Source organism: Lissotriton helveticus, chromosome 1_1 (assembly GCF_964261635.1).
Source record: "Lissotriton helveticus chromosome 1_1, aLisHel1.1, whole genome shotgun sequence".
Classification (NCBI taxonomy): Eukaryota; Metazoa; Chordata; class Amphibia; order Caudata; family Salamandridae; genus Lissotriton; species Lissotriton helveticus.
The window spans coordinates 1,957,786,337-1,957,813,352 of record NC_136057.1 but is presented as its reverse complement, the minus strand read 5'-3'; the positions used below and the strand labels follow the sequence as shown (position 1 = coordinate 1,957,813,352).

Here is a 27,016-nt window from a genome sequence, read left to right as displayed (position 1 = left end):
TAGACAGCATCACCAACCAAGTGAATAGCTGTGGTGTGTTGCTGACAGTACTAGTATTATATTGATCACTGCCAATCAAGTGTATGTACAGTTCTAGCTTTAAACTTGTATTTATTTATTAAAAATATGTATATTCAAATTTTTACTACCTAATATCAGTGATTGTATTAAACAGGTTTTCTTAATGTGCAAAATTTGTAAAAAAAAATTAAACAGATTTGTCATCCTACAAGTTTAGAAAGTTAGGTAAATCGGATATGCAGATAGGTTTATGCTAATGTTCCACTTGGGGTCACTGCAACAATTCCAGAATTTTCTAAAGAGCGTTGGATACATTACGGTGTCTGTTTACCTTAAAACAGGGTTCTACAAAGTCGGTTCTGGAGGACCGGATCCATGCCAGATTTTAACACTATCCCCATTTAGATAAATGCAGTTATCTTAAAAACCTGCCATCCTGGACCGACTTCGGAGAACCCTGGCGTCCAGGATTGGTGGACTAGAGCCACATCCATTCCACGACTTCAGTGTATGTAATTATGTATTCATTCTCATTTCGATCTCTGCAAATTGTAGCATGTACAAAAACTGAAAATGTGGTTTCGATTCTACCATCATCCATTGGAATTGGGCACTCCTAGCCTTCAATGAATTCTTGTCTCAGTTTAGCAGAGTTCTTGCATGGCCATGTTTATTCAAGCGTTCAGGGAGGTGACTGGGTGCAAACCTGCAGTTAAAAAAATGTGCTGTATTTAATCAGTGACTACCAGCAGATAGTTTATCGTTTGCAAAAAGAAAGCAATTTCCTGAGGTGAGTTGGGCCTAGATTGGCCCCTGCTTTATACAATGAATTCCATGGTTCGACGTGCTCACTCCGCTGAGTGTGATAAATGGCAATTTTTGAAATGAGGGGCAACTCGCTAGCAGACAAATGTGACCATGCGTGCTTTTTTATTTTTAACTTTAACAGTCGTGGAAACCACAAGATATGTCATCGGAATTGTAACACAGACAATGATAACATTGTATGTAGCGCCAGTACAGCAGTTGTGTCATTTCGAAGCGTGCTCATCCAATTTAACTGTACCTCCGTTTTCGACTTAGGAAGAATAAGGGGCTGGACAGGCCTTGCCTCGAATTATACTTGTGCTCTGGTGTTATAAATAGATTTTCTCTACCTCAGTGACGCATCCTTCTAGATGACCTTTTAAAGCAGTCATCTCTAGGAGTCTGATGCAATTTTAGAATGTATTTTGACAATTATTTCTGCTTAGATGTCTGCACATTTATACTACATTGTATTAGCATAGATAAAGCATATCATCAAAGTAATAATGTCCATATTTGTTTCACCTATGATTTAGAGGACACAGTGCATTCGCCTTTGGGTCTTGACAAGAGATAGTTTTGGTTGCCTCCAAGAGCTCTTGTAAGTAATTCGTAATCATAAAAAAATATATACAGGTGCTTTGGGCCAAGCACCTCCATCGTTTTTTGTTGGAAGTGCCATATATATATTTCATCAGCCAAAAGAAGATCAGATAGAGTTAGGCAAAGGGTTATCTTCGTTCAACCAATGTTTTGTTGCAGTCATTCACCTTTCCGACCAGCCCACAGGACAGCCATTTAGTAACACTGTGGTCAGTCTTTTTGAGTGACTGCATTCTATCCCATTTGAGCCTGCTTCAGGAAGTGGGGAAAAGAAAAGCAGAGGAGACCTTTTCCAACCTCTCAATATGTCAGCGCGCTCGAGTCCTGCAAGGATTTGTGAGACAACAGTTTGACACCTACAGACCATGAGTCAAAAGGCACTATATTAATGGACAGGATTCCATCTAGGCCCTAATCCAGCAAAGCAGGGCTATTTACTGATTCCACTGGAAGTAAATTACTCCAATTGTTGAGTTCCTACACTCTCGTCTTCGTTCTCTTCTCATGCAGTTGGACCTGCCAAGTTAGTCTGCATGAAAGCACCCTTCAACAAATGCAGCTGTGGGTATTCACAGCGGCAGACGTGAGGCATTAGCCAATGAGAAGCTTTAACAGGGGAGGCTAAAGTGCATAGATGCAGTGCAATGCATGTGACCCTAAGCAATGGCAGCTGAGAGGTTTCAGCATGTGGAAAGAGACCCATAGCCAGACACAACACATGTCCTCGTTTCATTGTAATAACAAGTTCTATAGTACAGATGAGCATGGTCACATGTTAACAAGCTGTGTGATAGAAATTGGGCTCCTGGTTGACTGGGGCGGGGGGGGGCTGGTCACACAGTAACCACAATGCTAATAAGGGTAAGTTACAAACACGCTCTAAATTAACCTGTGCTCACCCTCTGGATGCTTGGAACAGAGCAGTCAGGCTTAACTTAAAAGGCATTGTGTAAAGTATTTGTGCAACACAACCAACAAAACAGTGAAAACAACACACAAAAAGATTCTACACCAGGTTAGAAAAGTAGCTCTTAAATTAATAAATAAAACAAGACCACAACAACAAAAATCCAATAGGTAGAACTTGAGTTATGAATTTTAAAAGAATAAACTGTAAAATAGAGCTTAGAAGCAATAAGAGCTTTCTAGGGATATCCGGTTGCACCAAACCGGTACAAAGTCAAAAGTTCAGGCAGACCATGATGAAGCATGGGCTGGATTCAGGGACCTAGTGAGTCTCGCTGAACAAAAGCACTTTAATTCTGGTTGCGACAATGAAGATGCTGGGTGCAGCCAAGCTTGCGTCAGTGTCGATCCTGCAGTCAAGATGATGTGTCGATTTTCTCCACGCAACAGCGGCGATACATCAGTTCCCAAGGCGATGCACCAGGTTTCTTCATGCCCTAGAGGTGATGTGCAGATCTTCTCATCACAGTGGTGGCAAAGCGTTTGTTCTGAAGCAACGGGTCCAAAGACGATGCTCTGGTTCCGAGGTTATTCACCAGTCCTATTTCTTCAACAGCGGTGATGCGTTGATTCTGCTCTCACAGCAAAGGATGCATCTGTTCCTCTGGAGCAAGCACTTTAGGCCCACTATCAACGGTCCAGGAGCTGGGTGGTTGGAAGTCTTTTATGTTCCTGAGACTTCAGATCAGTAGGCCAGTCAACAAGCCCTTGGAGTCACTCTGGGTTGAAGAAATGTAGGTCCAGTCTTTATCACCAAGATAAGAGAGAGCAACAGGACAACCGAGCAAGGCAGCAGTTCTTCCAGAGAAGCACAGTGGCAGTCCTTCAGCACAGCAGTCTTCTTTCTGGCAAAGTGGTTACAGTTCCTGTAGTGTACTGTAGTGGTGATGTCAAAGGTCTAGGACTTATGAAGGGTACAGAGGTCATCCCTTCCTGCCCTGCCTCCAGACTCACCATAGGAGAGTATGAAGCCCTTTGTGTGGGGACAAGACACAGCCTATACAGGTGTAAGTGTGAGGCTGTGCCCAGCTCTTCCCTCCCACCATCCCAGGATATCCCATCAAGTCACACTTAAGCTCCCATTGTGTGTGGCTGTCTATATGGAATACACAAGCTCAGTGTCACCCACCCCGGACAAGTGATCAGAGACAGGCAGCAGTCATAAAATGGCTAAAGTAAGAGAATGCCATCTTTCTAAAAGTGGCATTTTCAAGGTTGCAATTTTAAATTCGATTTCACCATAAAATGAGAATTTTATTTGTGATTCCAGATTCCAGTTGTGAAACCTGGAGGTCTTATCTCACCCAATTGCAAATGACACGTATAAAATGTAATATGGTAACCCCAATGATATCATATGGGTGAGATAGGCCTTGCAGTAGTGAAAGACAAATGTAAGGGTTTTTCACTGCCAGGATGTGTAAAACTTAAAAGTACATGTCCTACTTTTTAAATACACTGCACCCTGCCCTTGGGCTGTCCAGGGCTTACATTAGGGGTGACTTATATGTATTAAAAAGGAACGTTTAGGCCTGTCAAGTGGTTTAAGTTCCCAGGTCAACATGGAAGTTTAAAACTACACACAGGCTCTGCAGTGGAAGGCCTGAGACATGGTTAAGGTGCTACATAAAGTGGGTAGCACAATTAGTGATGCAGGACCACTAGTAGTATTTAATTTATAGGCCCTGCCACATATAGTGCACTTTACTCAGAACCTATAAGTAAATTGGGTATGTGCCAAAGTTACCATGTTTACAGGAGAGAGCACATGCACTTTAACACTGTTTAGCATTGGTCAAGTGCTCAGAATCCTAAAGCCAACAAAAACGTGGTCGGAAAAAGTGGAGGAGAAAGACAAAAAGCTTTGGGTGACCCTGTGGGGCCACTTTCCAGCACTGTGTAATAAGGTAATACACCACATCTTGGAGACTGGCATAAGACCAAGTCACAGTAAAGCTTAAAACCTCTAAAGAAGCACTTTTGATGTGGACACCTTTCACATCAATGTTAGTGTGTCTTCAGTGTGAACGTGCCACCTAATCAATACCGTGATGCATATTGTGTTCTAGACATAGGAAGCACTTACACCTTTTGTACTACCGCTAAATTCTTTCGGCGAATCCTCAAAGTAATTAAAACAAATTCATTTTTTTGCAAGTTACAATATTTTATTTCCTATTTTAGTTACTATGACGTTTGAGTGTTTTCCTTTCCTTTTTCGAAGTGTAAAATGCAGTCATCTCCTTCCATACATTTTTTCTCTGTTACTGAAACCATCTAAATGTGTTTTTACATAGATGGCCTGCACCCTGAACTGTTGTCAGAGATAGAAAGAAGTAAATGGCCTGTTTTTGACATCTGAAGCAAAAGCAAAGACATTATAATTGCGGTGCTAGTTTGGGAGAATAGCTCCAGACGACCAGTGAGGATCCCAATGGCTCATTCAGTACGACCAGTTTCCTCCATGTCCTATGATGTTTTCTGGTGCTCACCAATTTAGCGTTTCTTTGATCATTAAGAAGAGATGGTTCTACTTGTGCAATGTTTGGTTTTGGTTGGTTAGCAACTTCGTGTGGCATGACAGAATAGGTTTTTATTAATAGCACAGGATAAGTGACCAAGGTCCCATCTCTCGCCCTTATTTTAAACGTGTTACACCAGTTTGCCACAGATGTAGAAGGGGTCAAACTTGGAGCTGAAATCTAGGTCATTTGCTACTGGTGTTGTCAAAGCTCTCCATCTCTAACGTTCAAATCATCTACCTTATCAGGCGTGTGAGACTTGTATAACTCAACGATTAATTTACCATTTAAGGACTGGGGCAATAGTCCAGTTAGATTATCCCAGGAAGGATGGCTCTGCGTCTAGGGTCAGTGGGCCAGATGTATGACTGTTGGCTTTTGCTGCTCGCAAATTGCGAAAAATTGCGAGTCTCCATTTTGCGAGTCGCAATAGCCTGTGTGCAACAGTGTCATAGACACTGTTAGCAATTCCCAATGGGGTCGCAAAATGTGAGGCTCATGAATATTAATGAGCTACTCGCAATTTGCAACTCCATTGGGAATGACTAGCCCTCCCAGGGATGGTGGCCTGCTGGGCTCAGCAGACCTCCATGTCTGGGACTGCTTTTCAATAAAGCAGTTTTTTTTTTTAATGCAGCCTGTTTTCCTTTAAGGGCAGGCAGTGGTCCCTGGGACCACTGCCTGCCCTTAAAAAATATTTTTAGAGCCAGTCAAAAGAGATAGGGGCCCCCTGGGGTCCCCTTCCCATTTGCGACTCCATTACCACCCTCTTGAAAAGGGCGGCAAATTGCGAATGATTTGCGACCACAATTGTGGTTGCAAAACATTCATACATGGCTTGTGAAACGCTATTAGGAAGCTTATGCCCCTTCCTAATAGCGAGTCTCAAAACACTATTATGCGAGTCGCAATTTTTTGCGACTGGTGAAATAGTATTAGTACATTGGCCATGTAGGTTTTTGCATGCGCAAATGGGTCGCATACCCATTAGCACATGCAAAAACTGGTCGTACATCTGGCCCGGTGTCTCTTGGTCTCTGTGTCTTAAAGATAGTCTACTGTCAAAGGCCTCAGACTGCCACATATGAATTATCTTACTTGATTTATCCACCTTTTCTGTGTGGGTGGCATATTTGTGCATTCACGCATATCACACAGCTTACAGCCCTCACAAAAAGAGAAGACATTCACCTTAAACTCCCTAGAACCATTCACTTTGTCAATATTTTTTTTCTTCAGGCAAAGTTCCTTACTGATAATGACCTAAATGCAGTACTTGGTAATTGATGAATGAGATGTAATCAAAATAGTAACGGACCACTTGGGATTCTCCAGTTGTCAGAAGTAGGTACCTTTATCCAAAGTAAGACGCTTGCTTCTAAAAACTACATTTCTATTATTGTGAGTTTTTGAAAGTTGTGGTGAGAGAAAGGTTACTGTGTGTCACTGGGCCACCTCTTACTAGATTTGCTGTGTACATATCAGACAGAACCATATAGCATCTAGCAAGTGCTGAAATGGGTGGGAGTGTGCGTGTGCGTGTGTTTGTGTGGCGGGTGGTTTTAAATTCACAAAATTACAATTTGCGCCTCCTAGGGTACATATTTATGACGGTTTTGCATCACCCTTGCTCCCCTTTGATGCAAATCCTAAGTGTGATTAATCAAGTCATGGGTGGCTTGACAAATGTAGACTAACCCAAGGCAGAGCAATTTGCTGCCTTGTGTTACTCTCATTACATGGGTGGAGAATGGGTGTTCCCATGGGTTCACCCATGGATTTGCACATTCCCAGATTTACCATTAGTGGTAGACCGGGGAATGCGTCAAAATGCTATGATTCCACATGTGAAGTGTAACAAGGATAAATATCTTTTTCTCCTCGTTGCTTTCTCTTTCTATGTTGCTACATTCTGTGGCACACATAGAAAGAGGAAAATGTCTATTAGGATTGTTTTGTGCAGTAAGGTATACCTTCTTGCACAAAAACAATCTTGCTCACAAAGCAGACACCCTTGCACCATGATGCAAGAGTGACTGCATTGGCACTTTTTCTACTTTGCATGCTTGCTGCACTGTGCAACACACATACAAAGTCGGAAAAAAAGGAGAACTGAAAACATATCTCCTTTTAACGCCTGCTTTCCAACAGCATTCATTTTGGCGACTTTACCCTGTCTACTAATGTTAATAGACAGGGTTTTGCATAAAAAAAACATGGGTGGTTGCATGGGAATGCCAATGTACCACCCATGTAACATCCCTGTGACGCAAAGTAATACAAACCAGTGTTTCACACTGCTTTGCATTACTTTTCCATACAAACAACACAAATACCATTTGTGTTGGTTTGTTAATCCCCAAAAAGGTTTAGCTTGGTGTGTGCATTAAAAAACTTACGTTAACCCAACATTAAACCTTTGTGAATCTTGGTCTAGGTCTTGATGAATTGCCCAGATGTCAGAGTCAAACAGGCAAAGATAACTACAATAAATTAACTTATCCCATCACTAGCTACAGAAAAATAAAGGCCGGGTATGAGCCATAGTACATGTAAAATACATATAATTTTTAGATATATTTCGGAGTGGGTGGTTATCCATCCTGTGTTTGTTGATGCAGGAAGTGTCTTCTTAGCACGATTTTGCGAGTTACCGGTAGGAATGAAAGGCGGGAGGGAATACTATTGACGTGGGCCTAAGAGGTAGAAGGCTTAGGACAAGAAAATCCTCCCAGAGCTCCAATTCCCAGTGATCACATCCTTAATAAATCTAGGGGCATATTTATTAAGGTTTTGCGTCACCCTTACACCATGCTAAGGTGATGCAAAACCTAAATGAGATTTATCAGGCCACGCTAGGCCACCGTGCATGTCCCTGAGTGGCTTGATAAATCTTGAGGAAAGTAAGGCAGCACAAATCGCTGGCTTGCGTTACACTGTGGAGCAGTGAGGTGTGCCACAGGTGGAGCGTGGGTGTTCCTGCACATCCGCCCATGAATTCTGACATATTCCAAGATTTACCAACAATGGTAGATGTCAGAATTGTATGCCTCTCCACCGGAGGTGCAATAAGAAAAAATATCTTTATGTGTCCTCTCTTTTTCCTCTTTTTGAATGTACTGCATTCTGCAGCACACTTAGAAAGAGGAAAGTACTTCTGAGAATTGCTTTAGTGCAGGAATGTGTCTTTTCCTGCACAAAAACAATCTTGCCTGCAATTTAAACACCCTTGCAACTTGACAAAAGGGTGCACCTGTTGGCGTTAGACAGCCCAAAAATGGGCCAGCTCAAGGAAAGAACAGAAATGTGCTGTGTAATGGTAAATACAGAGCATTCCTGCCCTTTCTCTTTCTCTTAGCGCAGCAAGGTGGCATGCTGCGTTGTGTGAATTTTTTATCAATACGGCCCCTAGTGACTAATATAATAGCCCACAGGACTCCCTCTGAACTTCACTACCATAATAATGTACAACTGCTGATAGAAAATGCATATTTTCAATTATGAGATAAATGTGATTTAAATTATATTTTGGATATTTAATCTACTGGAGGTACTTTCGCAAATCATAATGTTTCAAATGGGTCCATGCCACACGTTTCAGAATGAACACCTTTCTTAGTAAATCCGGCCCACTATGTCACCAAAACTGTCTTGGAATTGACTAGGTAGTGTGAATAAGGCTGTAAGGTATAGAGAGAAAACTTGGAGGTCACAGCATTCTCTTCTTTAGCGATGAAGCTAATGTGTGTGCAGAGATTTTGGCAGTGATGTGCAGTAGAGGCTGGTGTTGTGGGAGGGGGGTGGAGGAGAGGTTGCAGGATGACAATATAAAATCTTTTTTTTAAACGTACTTGCAGCTGGCCACGTTGCGCTCCTCTACTCCTCTCCTTGCAAGCACAGGCTCCCAGACTCCACTGCGGCCAATCCTGACGCTGCTCTCATGTTAAGAGAGCAAGGTCAGGATTGGCCTGAGCGCTCTGAATTTGCACTCCTAGTAAGACGAGGAGCCTGTGCCTGCTGTCTTCAACCCAGCAACTAAGTTCAGGTTGAAGATCGCTTCAGTGTGTATGATGGTTTGGCTTGCTGGAGGCAGCTGACCAAACCGTCATGCGCACTGTCACCAATGCCCACCACTCCTCCTGCAGTCTGTCATCCCCGATGGCCACCTGCTCCCAAAGACTCAACGGGAAAGGGAAAATATTTTTTTTTCTTTCCTTATGTTTTAATGCATCTGGGGTGGGTGGGGGGGGTGGTAACGTTCCTCCGCCATAGAAGAGGAGCCCCCGCTGGTAATGTGGGGAAGCTTAACACCATACTATCAGGATTGCAGTATTAAGGCACAATAACATGGAAACATATACTGTAAACAATCCAAATGTCACCTTAACAATCTGTCCACATATCTGATAACAGTGGAATCAGAATGGTAAAATAACCCAGTCCTGCAATAGGTGGGGGTGACTTTAGCTGGAATTATGCATTTAGTACAGTTTGTACGATTTGTTCTGAAAAATGTATGTACGATAGATAGTTTGGTTGCAGATAGTTTTGAATCTATGTATTTGCTGTCTGTTTCCACAAGCAACCGAAAGTATAGAATGTTCATGTAAACATCATAATAAGGCAGACATGAGCCCCTGTGGTTTCACCAACTACAAATGAAAGCAATCATCATATGATTCTTTTACTCACATTTTTTGGACATCTTCTTACTGAGATCATGAGCCGGAAATAAACAAGGGATCTTAAAATAAGATTGTAAAATGCAAGACAGGTGGGTAAGATCAGAGACGAGTTTCATATTGTCCAATCCAGAGATAACCAGAGGTCACTGAGGAAGCAAAACAGACTATTCATTTGATAAAAGGTAACTAACTCACAGCAGAAAACATACAACACTTCAAAACTAAACTGCTTCCACTTTTTTTATTGTTTCATGTTTCTCATACTTAAAAAGTTCACCAGTGTTTTCATACCATGGCAGCTCTAATGATGAACTTTTATGGTTATGTAAATTTTGTCCAACCTGTTTCCATCCTTCCAGATGACAGACGCCATGATGTCGAGGGTCTTCACCGCCCTGGCTGTGGTAATAGTGGCCTTGTTTTTCATCTTCTGTGTTGGACTCTGTGCTTTCATCACTGCTGCCAGTATGAGAGCCAACCAGGGGACCTACAGCCCCAGCCGACAGGAGAAGGAGGGATCCAGAGTGGAGATGTGGAATATGGTGCAACCGCCTCCGGTTGAGAGGCTCATCTAGGGACAAGAGTGCGGCTTAGACAAGTCTGTACGTGCCTCCTCCAAGACATTAGTGCCATTGGTCCCACTTCACATCACTTTCTTTTGGTCAAACCACGCCGTGCCAATTAGAAAATGTTCCATGATCACCTCGGCTCTGCCAAATAATATCAAAACTTCAGGTGTGTCTAGAAGAGCAATAAAGCAAATCACCATCAAATGTTAAACTCCATCTTGATCAATGGTTTTCAATGCCTCAGTGAAATCTATTGTTATGTTAAACATACAGAACATTGTGAGTAAAATGTTGTTATAAAATACACTCTAGCCTAAATGTCAAGTACCAAAACATCATGAAGACTAGTATAGGCCTTCGATACTTAACTCCACATATGGGTAACTTGCAGATATACGGATCGTCACTGTACATGAATGTGAACTTGAAGTTAAGTCTATTCTTATCTTCATACACTTATCAAGATATTTTGGTAGCCGATATTTAGGTCCAGTTTAATACATCTATATTTTGCCTACAATATTCTGACGTAAAACTGATATTATATTTCCATCATTTAGTGAGTCCCTTTATTAAGCCCACATGCTCATACCTCTTTTTAGTGCTCAGCTGAATAATTTTTTTTCTCTATGTTCTCGTAGTCTGTCTCCTATAACTTAATATTGTACTTAACATTAATTATGAAAAGACTTCAATCTTACTTCCCTCTGCTACCACCAAATAACATTTTCATTGACTCTAAAACATGATTGAAGATCACAGGCACCATCATTCAATCTCTTGAATATGTGAGTGATGTGCACCTTCTAAACGTAACGTTGAGGAGGCTTTCTTACTGATTCATTCTTTCATCCTTTATGGTAGTTTTGCTTCTGTTCAGTTTGTACAGCACTAAAACCTTAGCAGAAGAAATACATCTGGACAAAGGAACAGAGCATGAGAACAAAATAAGGCACTAAAAAGACAATGTTTCCGTTTTTTTTCCAGAAGGTCGTGTTTATTTATTATTTATTTCAATGCATTTATAATGCATTCTATGCTGCTTGTAAACTCTGAAGAGTTCTTCAGTTGAAAAGTAGACTCACAGTTAAGGCAGGCAGTCCAGGAGAGCAGTACACCTGGTCAACTTTCTCTAAATCGTCTATTGGTCTCCAGGTCCAGTCTCTAAAAAATCCTTTTTGTGATTATCGTGATGACGATAAAAAAGCCTTGTTCAGAATGAGAAATCCATCAATCATAAAAAAATGACACTCGATCTAAGAACAAGTCGGAGAGCGCTCCATGCTATCAAACTGGCTATAGCTACACTCTTCCTTTAAGGGGATTTACAATAATGTTGACCTAAATGCATATGCTGATGGCATTCTAGATTGGTAAGCATCTATATTTTGCAAAAGTACTGCAGTGAGACATTGTGAATAAATACCATGACAAAAAGTCGAAGAAGTGTTCGCTAGTCATCAGTACAGTTCTTTCAAGATAGGTGATATATGACCCAATTTAAAATGTATTGTTTTGACCGCAGCCTTTTGCAGTTTATCAAGACTAGTTCTAAACCATCTATGATCCTCTATATGCAGGGAGTGCAGTATTCACATGTTTGCACCAATAACTGCTATGGCTGTAATGGCTCAATCATTTATGGTGAAAAAAAGTCTTACAAAATCCAAGTCATTTGACTGCTTTTTCCAAACTTAGGGGCAGATTTAGGGTTTGGTATCCGTAGGACATCTACCCAATAAATGGTGCATGACGCAGTTGCCAATTTTATGGTTACCCCACTCTGGCGACAGTCATGGGCAGCAAGTACCATGTTTTTACCAGCGGAGCATCTGATGGTTCAGCCAATGTAAACCTCTTCTCCGGCAGCCTGTTGCATATAGACTGCCAGGTTACACTAATGGTCGGCTGCCCTAATGAGGTGGCTGTCATTCATTTTAGCTGCCCATGTCTGCCATGTTAGCGTAGCAAACACAGGCAGAGAACATATAAAGGTTCAGATTTCATAATGCTTTGTGTCGGGTATCCGTCACAAACATTGACCAAACCCGGTGCAAAGTTTTAAAGAGGATTTACTATCTAATGCAAACCTTGATGTGCATTGGAATGTACCCCAAAGTAGAGTAAAGTTCCGTTATGTACTATTTTGAGTCAATGGGGAGTTCCCTGGGTGGAACACGAACATTACAACTACACACAAGTTTGGATGCAAATCCCTATCTACCAAGACAGGGATTTGAAACTACATCTTATGCCTCCTCGAAGCAGGCGTAACAAGAAGAAAAGTATTAATTTCTCCTTATTTTTTCAAGTTTGCATGTATGCTGCATTGTACCGCACACAAAGTAGGAAATGTTTTAAAGGATTGTTTTTGTACTGGAAGGGTCACCTTACAGTACAAAACTTATGCTCTAGAGAAGGTAAGCCTCTTACACTATGATGCAAGGGTGTGTGCACTGAAGCATGGTAGCCAAAAGTATGTCAGTGTGGAAGGAGAGGACAATGTGTCATTTCTTAGTAGATAGGGTGCATTGTTTCTCTCTTCCTTTGATGCAAGGCAGCACCATTTAGATTTATAAATCTGGGCCAGCATGAACCCTATGAAGTGCTGGGAATAAATCCATACATATCAAAAATGTTTATTTACTCATTGTGGTAGTTGGGCAGTTCTGTGCTGTGAAAGGAGCTGTCAGTGTGATGACTCTCTTCAAAGGACAGAGATCTCAGTCTGGCAGGTGGGAATATCTCAGTACAACTGACCGTCTTCTGGCAGGATGACGTAGACCAGGCTGGCCACTAGGCTCTAAATGGCACCTTCAAATATTAAATTAAGAGAGAGAATGTCCCCCCCCCCCCAAAAAAAAAAGGGCTACCAAGGTTGCCATGGCGCACAAACAGAAGTCCCTGCCATTTTACTACTCTATAATACATGTCAGGGTTGTAGGACAGAACAGTGAAAGTGAAAAACAAATCATGTAGCAATTAACTCCCACCTTAAAGTGTGTTGCTTGTAGCGAATACTTTGTGCCTTAATTGGCTATGTTGTACCATTTGTTATTGAATGAATGTTTTGCATTAGGGTGATTGAGATTGGTAAAAAAGAGCTTTACAACCTGTGCCATTGTGTAGTTTAAGGAATTTCTAAACATTGTTTTGTCTTTCCAGTGCAATGTAAATCCATACATGTTTTATATTAATGTGTCTGCTACACTGTTGTGTCAATATCTGCGATAAAATGAAGACATCTGCTTTAGGTTGGCCTATTGATGCGAGTGCGACTAGTGGGGTTTGGAACTCGAATTCTTTTTTTAATAAAATATGACTTTTTTTTATTTATAGCAGACGAAGACCTGTTTCATAATTTGTCCTGTATAGTAAAATAAAATGATCTCCTTTTTATATAGTGTCTTTCCTTTATCCTGGTGTGTTTTGTATAACGCTTGTAATACACATTTTCCAGATTTATGTTGCTTTAAGCCCCCTTTTCCTTGACCATGCTCTGCAATTAATTGAATTTCTTATAGTACTGTTATTCAGGCACTGCACACTGAAAATGCAAGTACACAATATTGATACAAATTATGATTACAGTCAAGGGGCCATCACAGGACGATCTCATGAGTGCGCAGCAATGTCACATAGGTAAGGTTTCAAATGATCTCCCAACAAAGCGAGTCTAGAAGAAAGGCGTACACGTGTTGAAGGATCACTAATGCAAGCAGAATAACTGAGTGAAATTAAGAGGAGTTGAAGGGCGGGTTAGGTGCTCTCTGTGTTTTTGAGAAGAGTTTTAGGGATACATGGTGCACAAATTGTGACAACTCTTTCACTATAAATGAGAAATAACGGTTGGATTAGGAACATTGAGTAACACTTTAAGGAATAGGCGAGAATGAAAATGATGGTAGGGTATCTCTGCTGGACACCAGATGCTTGCATAACAAAGCAAGTAGGGTAAGTGTGTCCAATGATCTCTTTGAGAGAAGTCACTGATCATTTTCTTGCAAGAGACATCCAGTCAATGGCTGCACGCAGATGGAGTGCTGCGGGCAGTAGTGCTCAGATATAAGGGGAAACATAGTACAGAAAGTACATTTTAAAATAAGCAATTTACCTTGCTCATGCTGCATCACCAACTCGGCGATGCAGCACACGCAAGGTAAATTGTTTTGTTTATTTATTTACTTCCTTTACTCTGTTCAGTCGTATGTCCATGTCCACTACCCCCCACCCTGCCCCTCCCCTGCCCCACTGCCCGCAGCTCTCCCTCAGCGAGCCGTCACTGCATCCAGTTAACTCCTACAAGAAAAGCTAATTTGATCATGTAATAAATGATATGACCTATAACTTTCAATCCATTGAACAAACCCTTTGTGAACTTCTGCCCCAAGACCAACCGCTATCACTTGAACAAAAGAATATAAACTCATCTTTTCAGAATTCTCTGATTTGTGTACTCGATTTAGTGAGACGTGCCTTGGGCCAATGTATCTTGCTAGGCTGTGGCCTGCAGTACATGCCTCTGCATTCTTTAAGAATGAGGAGAAGGTCTGCTCAATCAAGTTTCAAATGTGCAAAACAACATAAATACAAATAATACAAGTGTAAACCATGGATTTATTAATCACCTGGCTATATTATGTTTATAGGTCTTTTAATCACCTTCAAGAAGCACTTGAAAGGATTTTTTTTCAGTGATGCACTAGGTGAAGTGCAACATAAAATGAAATAACACAGCAGTTTTTTGGGACATCTTAATTTAGTCTTTCCGAAATACATTTCAGACACCTATGCTTTGCTATTTATTCTGCAAGGAGGATCTTTGTGGAAAATCTCCTGTAATTTGATTCTGTAAATCATGCCTGGCACATTTCCCATGAGAAGCACTGCATCTTTTAGGTCTGGCTTAAGCTTGTAGCTAGCTAGCCTTAATGCACTAATGCATGTAGCATAGACATGCACAAATGTTATTTTCATATGGTAGCATGTTAACGCCAAATCTTTTGCCAATGTGAGGCCTCTTTAGAGTGAGCAGCACGATACTAAAGTACCGTAGGCAGTTACTAGGTAACCGTATAGAAAGCACCACAAGTCTGCAGCGCCATAAGCTGTTAACGCACTTTCCTAGATTAAAACAGATAGGTGAGATTTATTACAAAAAGTTCTTCAAAATACTTGTGATTTCAAAAATATGTAAAGACTGACACATTGTTTATAGCAGCAAGACTGGATTCTTTTTTCCTCAATCATTCTTGACCGTGCTCCAATAGAAACAGTCTAGTCCCACTGTCAAGCCAGGTTCTACCTGAACAGGAACAGAAGCAACCTAAGACTGGGTTTGCCCAGTCTTTGTTTGTTTGTGTTCCAGTTTAGGGAGGACCTGGCCTGGCAGTTTGGGCTGGACGTTCCTATTGGCGCAGGATAAAGACTGATGTGCATATCTGACGGAGTCCAAGCTGTGGTGGTACGGTGGGCAAAAGAATGATGGGTTTGGGTGCCCCGAGTGGTTGCCAGTGGTTAAACTTATTGCAAGCATTTCTCCTACCACCCCAACACTAGCTGCATGAGTTTAACATGTTAATAGGATCATTCAACGATCTTGCAAGAATTATGAGAAAATATCAGCTCATAAAGGGGGACAGATAGACCCAATTTCTAAACATTGGGAAAGCAGTATGATTTTAGGGATGGCAACATTTTTCCCAGAGCCATTACATTTTGCCAATGAGCTACATAAATACACAGTTACAAGATGATTTCATATAGCCAGATCACCACTCTCACAAATCCGTACTACCTGGGAGTCGCAGTCTCAGGTGGGTTCAAATGAACCTTTGTACAGACACATCTAATAATAATAATTTGTGGATGAGGACAGCAATTGAAAGGTGGTGACTAGTGACAATATGTCACTTGGAAATCCTATGAGAGGAATTCATAAATATGATTCTTGAGTTTTATGGAAAGGATCTATCATCACCGCATCTTATTTAGAGCAGCCTGGTGTTCTTCAAATTTGTAAATACGAGGTACTGTAGTGCACCGAAGGGTATTTTGTATGTCCAAGCAGAACAAGGCAGTACACTTCATGCTTATTGCGAAGGGGTGGCTGGAAGCTCATTTTATCACCAGAAGTGTCCACTAAAGGTTCATTGAGGCTGAAAGAAAGACTAAGCGGAAGTTACAAAAGGGACACTTTTTCTTAGGCAAGCAAATGGTTGCCTAATATAGCCAGACAGAACAGTTCCTCCACAAGTCATTTAAAAGTAAATAGAATTTGGATTTAAGTCCAATTCCAGAAATGGCTTGAGAGGGATTACCTGGGGGAGTTGGAAATGAGGTGGTAATAGATTTGCCTATCTCCATCCTGACAAACCTTCCCCGCTCTCATCACTGAGATTTATCCAATAATGAACCTAGCTTGAAAAGGAAGGTGTGGCTGTCAAAGTGGGCAGAAGATTAATCACGACTTTTCTGCATGGGAATAACATTCTCCCATATTAGATAAATGTGACCATTTTAGCGAAATCCTGCAAAAGCAAGAAGAGAAGACATGTCAAGAGGACATGAAATGATATTCTGAAAGCTCAAACAAGTAGCTGCCGCAGAGACTGAGAAGAAGGGAGCACAACTCTCTCTATATTCAAATTTCAATGACAATCACCATGATGGCAAGTAAGTCTGAGAATACATCTAAGTGTTCCTGACTGACTCTGTGAGATGGAGCTACAAAGGGTCTCTCATCTGCCCTGTCCGATAGGCAGACACATTAATAAGACACACCTTAAATTCTGCAAAAAAATGCCTCCATTTCTAAATATATTTAAAAAAACACTTCTAATGAGTGAAAAAGACCAAATAGGAACAAACACATATATGACATACTTTAAGGCTTTCAGCTTGACTATAGGTAAGCAGATGTGATGGAACCCCTTCCTAAAACTCCCACACAAGAGACCTCTGAAGTTTAGAACTGTTAAGTAGACTTCACATCTCACACATCAAAGGCTGGGGTAAGACCACAATGGGGTATTATCATTCTAGTGACAAATACACAAGTTTACATTTCAGGAAAGAATGCATGCTGACATAACTCAAATATTTGCAACCCCTCTTAAAAAATTACATTTTAAGCAAATAGCTGGATCATTCAATGCTGGAGAAGTAAACATTGAATCATGTTTAACAACCTGTGAATATTACATTTCTCCTATTATGAAGCAGCAGAAGACCAAAATGTGTAGATGCAGATTTTGATTCCTGTAGAACTGGAAGCTTTGGTAGTGTCTACTAAAATTTTAAGAGCTTCAGAATCTACCTTCTCACTTGTACCAACATGTTTGCTTTAGAAAAGATAACGTGAAGGCTTAAGACCCAACAATGTCTACACAATTTTTGAGCAGCACAGCAAAACCTAGGCTTCTTTCAGCTTACCGGTCAGGTAGAATAAGGCTTACGGTCCAGATCTTATGTTAAAAGGGCAATTGGTTCCAAGCATGAGGAATTTGGTAGAAATGTTAGAGCAACCTTGATGACCTGCAGGGCCAAAAATGTCATCCAACAAAACAATAGGTTTCGCCCACAGACATGTTGGAGCCCGTGGGTGGATGACCTGATAATTAGTACATCGGAGGCAGGAGCTTTGAGCACGATACACAGTGGTGAGTGTGGCACCAACAATGAGAGTCCCCAGGATGGATGGGTGGTAGGCCAGGTATGCAGATGAGTGGGAAATGTCTCTTAAGTCCACAGGCATGTGGAAGGGAAGTACTAGGAGCTGAATGGGGCAGTACAGGAATAAGGCCCATCTCATAGAAACAGCAAGACAGTTACTAGACTGAACAAGGCAAGTTGGGCAGATAGAGCGATTGCAGGGAAATGAGGTATCCATTTGGAAGACCTTTTGAAGAATAAATAAAGAAAAACAAATTAATTGAACCTTGCAGGAATACAACACAAGGCAAGATAATCAAATGTCCCCTATAAAAGCCCAGGACAGTAGAGAACTTAATAGAAACTGAAGTTGCAGGCAAGATGAAATTTGCACCAAGGCTGGACTGCAAAATAGAGAAGCTGAGGGGTAAAGTATCCTCCTTCAAAGATGTTTGAAGGCATGGACAAAACGGACAATTGCCCAGTATCCAACGTTCCAGGGGGTCCCCTAGTAACTCATAAAGTCATGCATGAACATTGATTCTTTTTTAATTTGGCAGTTTGGCATTCCCAACTCAAAATAAATTAAAATTCACCCTGCTCTCTGCAGCGTCATCTCTTTTTTACTTTTTCTATATCTCTCTATCAATTTCATCTCTTTCTCTACTGTACTTCTATCTCTCTTCTTCATTTTTTTTCTCTATACCTCCTCCTATTTCTCTTTCAAAACCGCTCTCTAGCTTTCACTCTTCCTTGATTCTCTATTCACTTGACCCAGCTTTCTATAACTTTTGTCCTTTTGCCCTTCTTCACATCTCACTGTGCTCTTTGCATCTCTTGTTTTCTAAATGTAATTTCCCTGTCTCTAGCCCTCTCTATCTCATTCTAAAATCCAACCTCTATTCATCTATTTTGCTCTTCCTACCGTTTAATTTGTTAGAAAAAGAATTAAGTTCTTTGTTCCTCATCACCAAAATCCTTGGAATTGCGGTTGTCTTTGTTTTAACAGAGAAAGGAGGTACCTCTATTTGAGAAAAAAGGGTCATCTACTGTATGTAGAAATTCTTTGTCCTGATGATGGTCTTATGAAAAATTCCTTACAAGACCGAAACGTCGACTATACAGTCCAATTCTGCGTGTAACTCATTGTATCATTTTTTATTTCCTTCTGTTTAGTTGAAATCATTATGTTATCTTGTGTTTAGCAGTTTGGACTTTTGTTAGATATATCAAAGGATGAAATAACCTATACCTTGAATATCTAACTAATATTTCTGTATGTACCCCCCTTTTTTTATGAAAATGTTTTCTGTTTTTGTATAAAAATATTTTTTTGTCTTGAAAACAAATAATCTTCAGACAACATAAAATCCTGGTTTTCGCGTTTATTTACTGTGTTAGTGTGGTAACACTGTATTTATAGATCTTATGTGACTTTTTGTCTGAACAATTCACTACAGCTACTGACCAAGAACAGTTTTATGATCCCTGATTTTCATAACAGGCTCTAATTACGCTGATAAATAATAATAGAACAAAATCCCTTGCTGGCCCTTTTCTTATAACAAGTATTGCCCGAGCCCGCAAGGGTATATTGGGTTGCTCACCTCTATATCTTGTCTTGATTATCACTAGGCATTGTGAATGCCTATTGAGAAGGTGAATTGATTTATGTAACAAATGGGGTTATTAGTTGAGGGGGGAACGAGCCCCACATAAATAATAAACACAATCCTAGTCACTAAATAACCATCCCTGTAAAAAACCTATGCTAGACTCATGGATGCACCTTAGTGCTATACCACTAAGGTGTGTGTGTGTGGCGCTCGGCAGCTGAAATGATTGCTGACACTAGGGAAAGGGGAGGAGAGAGCCATCTCTCTGTAGATATGGTGCTATCCTGCTCCCTCCATGTCACACAACGCAGTGCAGCCTCTTTGGGGTCTGCACTGCGTTGTGTACCTTTTTTGATAATCTGCCCCCTAGAGGTGGCTCAGTTCACCGTATGTATTGCGCTATAAAAGGGTAATATTTTCCATTGAAGAACCTTACGGAAATACAAAGTGTAAAAAGCAAATGCTCTTAGGGAATGCAATCTAAAGAAATGCTTTTGAAATATAAACAGGACTGTATCGCATTTTTTGATGACTTTAACAGGGTTACTGAGTGCACAGATCTTGGGCGGCATCTATAGTACCGGGAACAGACACAAGTCATTTCATTTATAATCTTTATTTCGGCACAATAGAGCCATAAAAGATACATAAAACATAGTTAAACAATACAAGGTCCATACAAGGGAATTAGTGGTTTTACAGATAACTCGGGAACGGGTAGGATATCTGTACTCTAAAACTTAATTTAAAGGGGAATCTGTGCATTCTGAGACTTCACCTGCTGTGCATCCTGTTCACTTTTGTAGACTCTTTGCCCTGCGAGGACCGAGACAACCTGGGTCACTGCCCACCCGCCTCCCGCCGCCTGACCTCTTTTCCAGCTTGGGGTCTGATCGCCGAGTGGAGCGTGGTGTGAGGCCTGAAAGACCACAAGACCCAGCATCCTCAGCGGCATACTCCGCGACATTTGCGCGCCAGGAGGCGCTCAAATACAGCGTCACCCCGGTCGAGGGGGGGAATCTGTGCATTCTGAGACTTCACCTGCTGTGCTTCCTGTTCACTTTTGTAGACTCTTTGCCCTGCGAGGACTGAGACAACCTGGGTCACTGCCCACCCGCCTCCCGCCGCCCGACCTCTTTTCCAGCTTGGGGTCTGATCGCCGAGTGGAGCGTGGTGTGAGGCCTGAAAGACCACAAGACCCAGCATCCTCAGCGGCATACTCCGCGACATTTGCACGCCAGGAGGCGCTCAAATACAGCGTCACCCCGGTCGAGGGGGGGAATCTGTGCATTCTGAGACTTCACCTGCTGTGCTTCCTGTTCACTTTTGTAGACTCTTTGCCCTGCGAGGACCGAGACAACCTGGGTCACTGCCCACCCGCCTCCCGCCGCCCGACCTCTTTTCCAGCTTGGGGTCTGATCGCCGAGTGGAGCGTGGTGTGAGGCCTGAAAGACCACAAGACCCAGCATCCTCAGCGGCATACTCCGCGACATTTGCGCGCCAGGAGGCGCTCAAATACAGCGTCACCCCCGTCTCGCGGGACGCCGGGCGAAGCCCGGGCCAAGGGCGGGCCCTCTGTGGCCCTCAGAGGCCAGAGGAGGCTGGGCTGGGCCGTACCTCTTGGCGGTGTATCCATATTGGAAGTAAGTCGTGCGAAACTTGGTCCCATTGCTACCTATTTCAATGTCTATCATTGCGCGTAGTTCTCCCTCTGCCATTGCCTCTGACAAAACAGGGGGCTTGGTGAATGGCACCTTAGACAATTACTTCTCGAAAGCCACCCTTGAGGGATCCAAAGACCTCTCATTAGCTGAGCGCCGGGCTGACCGACGCCGTTCTATTGAACGAATCAAGAATAGGGCACTGTCTGAACCTACTCCTGATACTACAGCATACAATGATTTGAGTATTGACACCATGGACGTTACATTAACGGGGGACAGTGTGCCATTATTGCTAAGGCAGTGCTTAGCACCCTCCATTGGCCCTACACAAACTGACTCAGCTACTACCTCTCTTGATCCTTCCACAACTACTAATGGATCAAAGATCATAATATCACCTACAGTTAGGCCAGGGAAGATAGTAAGAGGGAAAATATCAAGGCCATTACCATACAAAAACCACGGTCCGCCACCTACCAAAAAGAGACGTCACAGACTGGACCCAACCAAACCAAAGCTGAGCCATTCTGAGTTTGGGAGGAAGGCTAATCCTATTTGCACTGAAGTTACAGGAACCATAGTTGCGCAGGAAGCTGCAGAATCAATGTTAAACCTTTCAGCACCTCCATCATCTACTCTTCATTTGGTCTCTGAGTGTAATACTGGACATGTTCCAAATATAAAAATTCCCTCACCTATTCCTCCTAGCAATTTACTAGATAACATAGAACTCATTGTGAGGAGTTACACGCTGGCCATAGTTGAAAGATTAAAAGGAGTGGAGTTAAGACTGGAAAGAATAGAGGCAGATCTGGCCACACAAAGTATTTCCTCTAGGACCACAGGAACCAAAGGTCCAACAATAGTAACAATCCCCAGCCAAGCATCAACATCAGCGTATATTCCTTCATCTGACGTCGTTGTGGCAACATCTTCCACTACCACCCCTTGTAATAATTTGAAAACAGTTATACCAGCTGCAATCAAAAATAAGCCCATAAGTACTTCATCTGCACCTAAACATCACCCTAATCCCAAACCAATTCTAGCTAAAACACAAGCACCAGTATTAGCTGCTACCTTGAATCATATTCCGCATACTGTGGTCGATAAAAATTTGGCAAGGGAATTGGGTAACACATTTAATGGGCAGTCAAGAATGGAGGCGGATGAAGCAATATATACAAGAGGAGCCCAAGGCAGGAGACTACCTACAGAACTCCCGCCAGAAGCCGTACCTTATGTGGTGGTACTCACTGGGGTACCTGAATTAGCTGGAAAAAAGCAGGAAGGTTTCTTTCAAATTAAGAATAAGATCATTCACTGGCTAACTTCACATAGACCAAAGGCCAGTAATATAAATGGTGAAATAATACATGTTCGACGTTTGCCCTGGTTAGGTGGAAGACCTAAGCACATAGGGGGTGATGTGGTTGTGGTAAATTTTAGAGACAAAAACGCAGTACAATACATATTGTCCTGGCCACATGGCAATGAGATTAACTGTATTATACCGCGACCTCTAACCTACTTTTATCCAAGATCAATAGTATTCCCACACCAACTAGCAACTAGTAAAGCCCTCTTTGACAATTATTTTTTCAATATGGAGCAAGCTAGAAACCCTGTTCATATGTACCAACCAGCTCCAACCTCTGTTATATCTGGGTGGAACACCGTACCCCCGAGACACATCACAAGCGAATACAGAGGAATGGCTCACTCATTTCCATTCACGCCGCTGGAAATATCAAATAGGTTTGATGTATTCAGTGGTCTGGAGGAATGTGATTGAAGTTTATTGAACAGGGGAGGAGGGGGCGGATGTGCAACCAACTGTAACACTGACGGAGATAAGGAGGTGGAAGGAAGTAGTTCTCTGATGGCTGAAAACACCGATGTTGTAATTGGGGTTGGTGGTAACAGCAGCCCGTCTTCTTTTATACGAGTGGGCAATTGTGGGTCAAACGCTACACTAGCTACATTACTTTCATGGAACGTAGCGGGGGTGCGTGCAAAAATATGTGATCCTGATTGGAATAATTATGTGAATACTTTTGATATTTGTATGTTACAGGAGACATGGGCTACGGACCCGGTCCATAGAGTGGGATATAAAACATACCAAATTGAGGCTGTGCCCTCAACTAGAGGTCGAGCCTCAGGAGGCCTACTAATATGGATCAGTGTATCTATTAATATTGGTATAAAAATTTTAAATACCAATTTTTTAGATATCCTAGGTCTGGAAATAACAACTGAAGACAAAAGGGTAATTAACCTCATAAATGTGTATAATAGTCCTCATCCTTCCCACAAGGTGTCGCCATGTATTGAAAAATTGGAGTCTTTTATGGATACTTTAGAGTCAGGCGCAAGTGTAATCCTATGTGGGGACTTGAATTGTAATTATGAACCTATCACGGGTATGGCCAACTTGTTTGAAGACGAGGACATGGCCAATAAGATACCTCTCCTGACTGAAAACGGAACTGTAGCTGGGACTACTTTAGCCCTCCAGATCACTAGGCTATTAACAACCCATGGTCTAAGGGCCTGTAATGGGCGTATGCCATCTGACTGCCCAAAAGTTCCCACTTTCAAGAGGCGAGATTACAAAAGTAATTTAGACTATGTCATTATTTCTTTTGATATGTGGCCATATACAATTGACTTAAAAGTCAAGGAAAGATTTGACAGCGACCACAACCCTCTGGAAACTAGTTTTCTTACAAGTTCACTAAAGGGGATGGGTAATATAAAGGAAGGTGTCACACAGGTTCGATTGCCTATACTAGATAACATCATAGTCAGCAACAACCGAAGGGCTGTCAAATGGGCATACATATTGGAAAAAGAGGACCTCTTATCCAATATTTATCATACTTTTGTAAATACATTTGAATCTTATTGCCCATTAAGATGTGAACCTGGGGAATTCATCAACTTACATAAGCTCCTCTTTAGTCAATTGCTAGACCTTTTAACAAAAAGACCAAAAAAAGGGACTGGTACAGTAAATGCAAAACCAGTAGGGAAACCCTGGTATAATAAGAAATGCCGTGCTGCCAAAACAGCTTTGATTGAGGCAGTTAAAAGAAAAAGTCCTGAGGAAGTCAAAGACAAAAGGAAATCATACAATAGTCTATTGGTAAAAGCAAAATCCTCTTGGGACGAGGAACTATGGTCCAGCATGCTACAAGCAGCCAAAACTAAGGACCAGAGGCATTTCTGGGAATTAGTGGCCAAGGGGAACAAACGTGAGAAGGGCTCTAGAGAGGTCTTCCTGGACGAAGCCACATGGGTAAAACATTTTACAACGTTGTATGCAGCCAAAATTACTGACGTTACTTCCCTGGGTGAATCGACCCTAATGCAGCCAGTGAATACATACCCATTGGTAGTCTTCGACCTACATGAAACGGAACAAGCACTTGCTTCAATTAAACAAGGGAAGGCACCTGGTCTTGACAAGGTCCCAGGTGACCTGTATCTGCATAACACTGATGTTTGGGCACCTTATTTAAATCATTTATTCAATGCTATTGCGGCCGGTGACTAAATCCCAAATACTTGGGAAGGAGCAGAAATGATCACTATTTTTAAAAAGGGGGATAGAGGCGATCCAGCAAACTACCGCCCTATCAGTCTTTTAGATATAACACAAAAGATATATGCCAGGCATATCTTAAATCGTATAAATACGTGGTTAGACGAAGAACTTGTTTTATCGAAATATCAGGCGGGGTATAGGGAAAAAACTGGGACAATAGACCAGGTATTAAGGCTATGCTCCTTGTATTGGAAATATGTTATTATCCGCAGAGGCCACTTGTATGTGACCTTTGTGGATTTACGAGCAGCATTTGACCTGATACCCCGTGACCTACTTTGGAAATCTTTGGAAAGTCAGGGACTCCCTGGGGAACTCCTAAAATTGGTGATGGGCCTACACCAGGAAAACTATGCTAAGGTCAGGTGGGGCCCAAATGGGGAACTTACAGACCCAATCCCAATAAAAAGAGGAGTCCGCCAGGGATGCGTACTGGCTCCAACACTTTTTTCCCTATTTGTCAATGATATTGCGGACTATATAGAGAATTGTGATAATGATTCGCCCCGTTTGGGAGGGGAACGTGTACCGTCCCTCCTCTTCGCGGACGACACGATTCTCATATCACAAACGCCACGGGGCCTCCAGATTTTATTAGATAGGTTCCAGCAATATTGTACTTCAAAAGGGTTAGAAATTAATATAAAAAAAAACAAATACATGGCATTAAACCCGCACAAAAGTTTTTAAAAAAATCTAACGTTGAATGGTCATAAGCTCGACTATGAACAGAGCTTTACATATTTAGGGGTACTTTTAGACACGTCAATGGGATGGAGACCACAGCTAGAAAAATCAAGAATAGTGTTTAAACAAAACTGTCTTCCAATATTAAAAAGATATGCTAAATGTGTGAACAAGGCAGTTACCCCAGCAATAGAGATTTTTAAGTACAAGGTTCAATCTGCTGTTCTGTACGGAGCTGAATTATGGGGACCAGTATGCAGGGATACCTTTGGAACACTGGAGAACAAGTTTATTAGGGGTTTATTAAAAGTTCCCACTAATACCCCATTGGTACCATTATTTTTAGACCTAAACATCAAGCATACTGATCATTATGCCATGTTGAGACCACTATTATTATGGGTTAGACTATGGACAACCCCTGAATTGACCGATTACAAAAATGGGTTGAAAGAGGTTTTGGACCTAGATAGTGGTAACCAAATTTATTGGTTTAAACACGTAAGAGTTTGGTTATCCAAACTAGGTTTAACCCATTTCTGGAGTGAGCCGGAGTTTTTAACCACGGCCTCCAAGAAAATTGTTAAACTGTCATTCTAGTCTTACGTGAGCTATGATTCAGTGTATGTTAAAACACATGGTCCTCTGACAGAAAATTTTTTAATGGTCAAAAACGTGGCTTGTTTTGAATCATTTCTTGACCAGGTTCAGCCGCCATTGGCCAAAATCCTGTACTTAAAATATAGATACGGAACACTGAGAACCAAGGTAACAGAGAAAAGCTGGAGGAAGATTAATAGTGACTACTGCACTTTATGTTCTAATAATATGAGGGAAGACATTTTACATATACTGTTCTTTTGTCCAAGTTATGGTAAAGCCAGGCAAAAAATGGATAGCGCCCTTGTGTCGCATCATTGGCTTTAGATCCCACAATGAAGCAGGTAGAATTTTAAAAATGGATACCAGCCAAGTAATTGTGTTTGGAATTAGTAGATTTCTTCTGGCTGTATATTTTCTTAGAGTGAAATTGTCCCTCCCATTTTAAAACAGTATACTATGTGTATTTGATCAAACCACGGATTACGTTTTTTGCTAATTTAAAATGTTATGCCTTGGCCGTTATAAACTTTATTTAATGCTTTTTAATATTTTGTATAGGTATTTTAAATTATTTATTAATTCTGTGATAACCTCAAACTATAATAGACTGTCCTAAACTGATGACGCGTAGCATTGATTATATGTTTTTGTATACCGTTTTTTATTATTGTATTACTGTATATCTTTTATGTTGCAAAGCAACGAAATAAAGATTTTTGAATTGAAAAAAAAATTGAAATAAGTTAAAAAGGCATCAAGATATAAAAAATATAAAAACCACATGGATTTCATTACTTCAGTCCTGCTCATCATCATTTCTTGTTATAAATATTGTTTTAAAAACTAAAAGCATATGCACATAATAAATCTGTCCAAAGTAACAGCAACATTTTATGGTTAATTACTTTAAGGTTTCATCGCAGTTCCATTTAAAGTTTCAGGCCCACTTTGTCACGTATAAAACTTGTTGCTAGCAGAAATCTGCTGACACCAAAAACTATCACCTG

At 41.4% G+C, this 27,016-nt stretch overlaps 1 protein-coding gene across 1 annotated transcript in view; it reads left to right on the top strand.

Moving 5' to 3' along the window:
* The window catches only part of CRB1 (crumbs cell polarity complex component 1), an 878,642-nt gene extending 867,599 nt beyond the window's left edge, over positions 1–11,043 (top strand). Inside the window, exon 12 of the mRNA XM_078644026.1 lies at positions 9,964–11,043. Coding sequence (XP_078500152.1) covers positions 9,964–10,179 — 216 coding nt within the window. The 3' untranslated portion in view covers positions 10,180–11,043. The remainder of the gene's footprint in view (positions 1–9,963) is intronic.
* Positions 11,044–27,016: the final 15,973 nt, after the last annotated feature.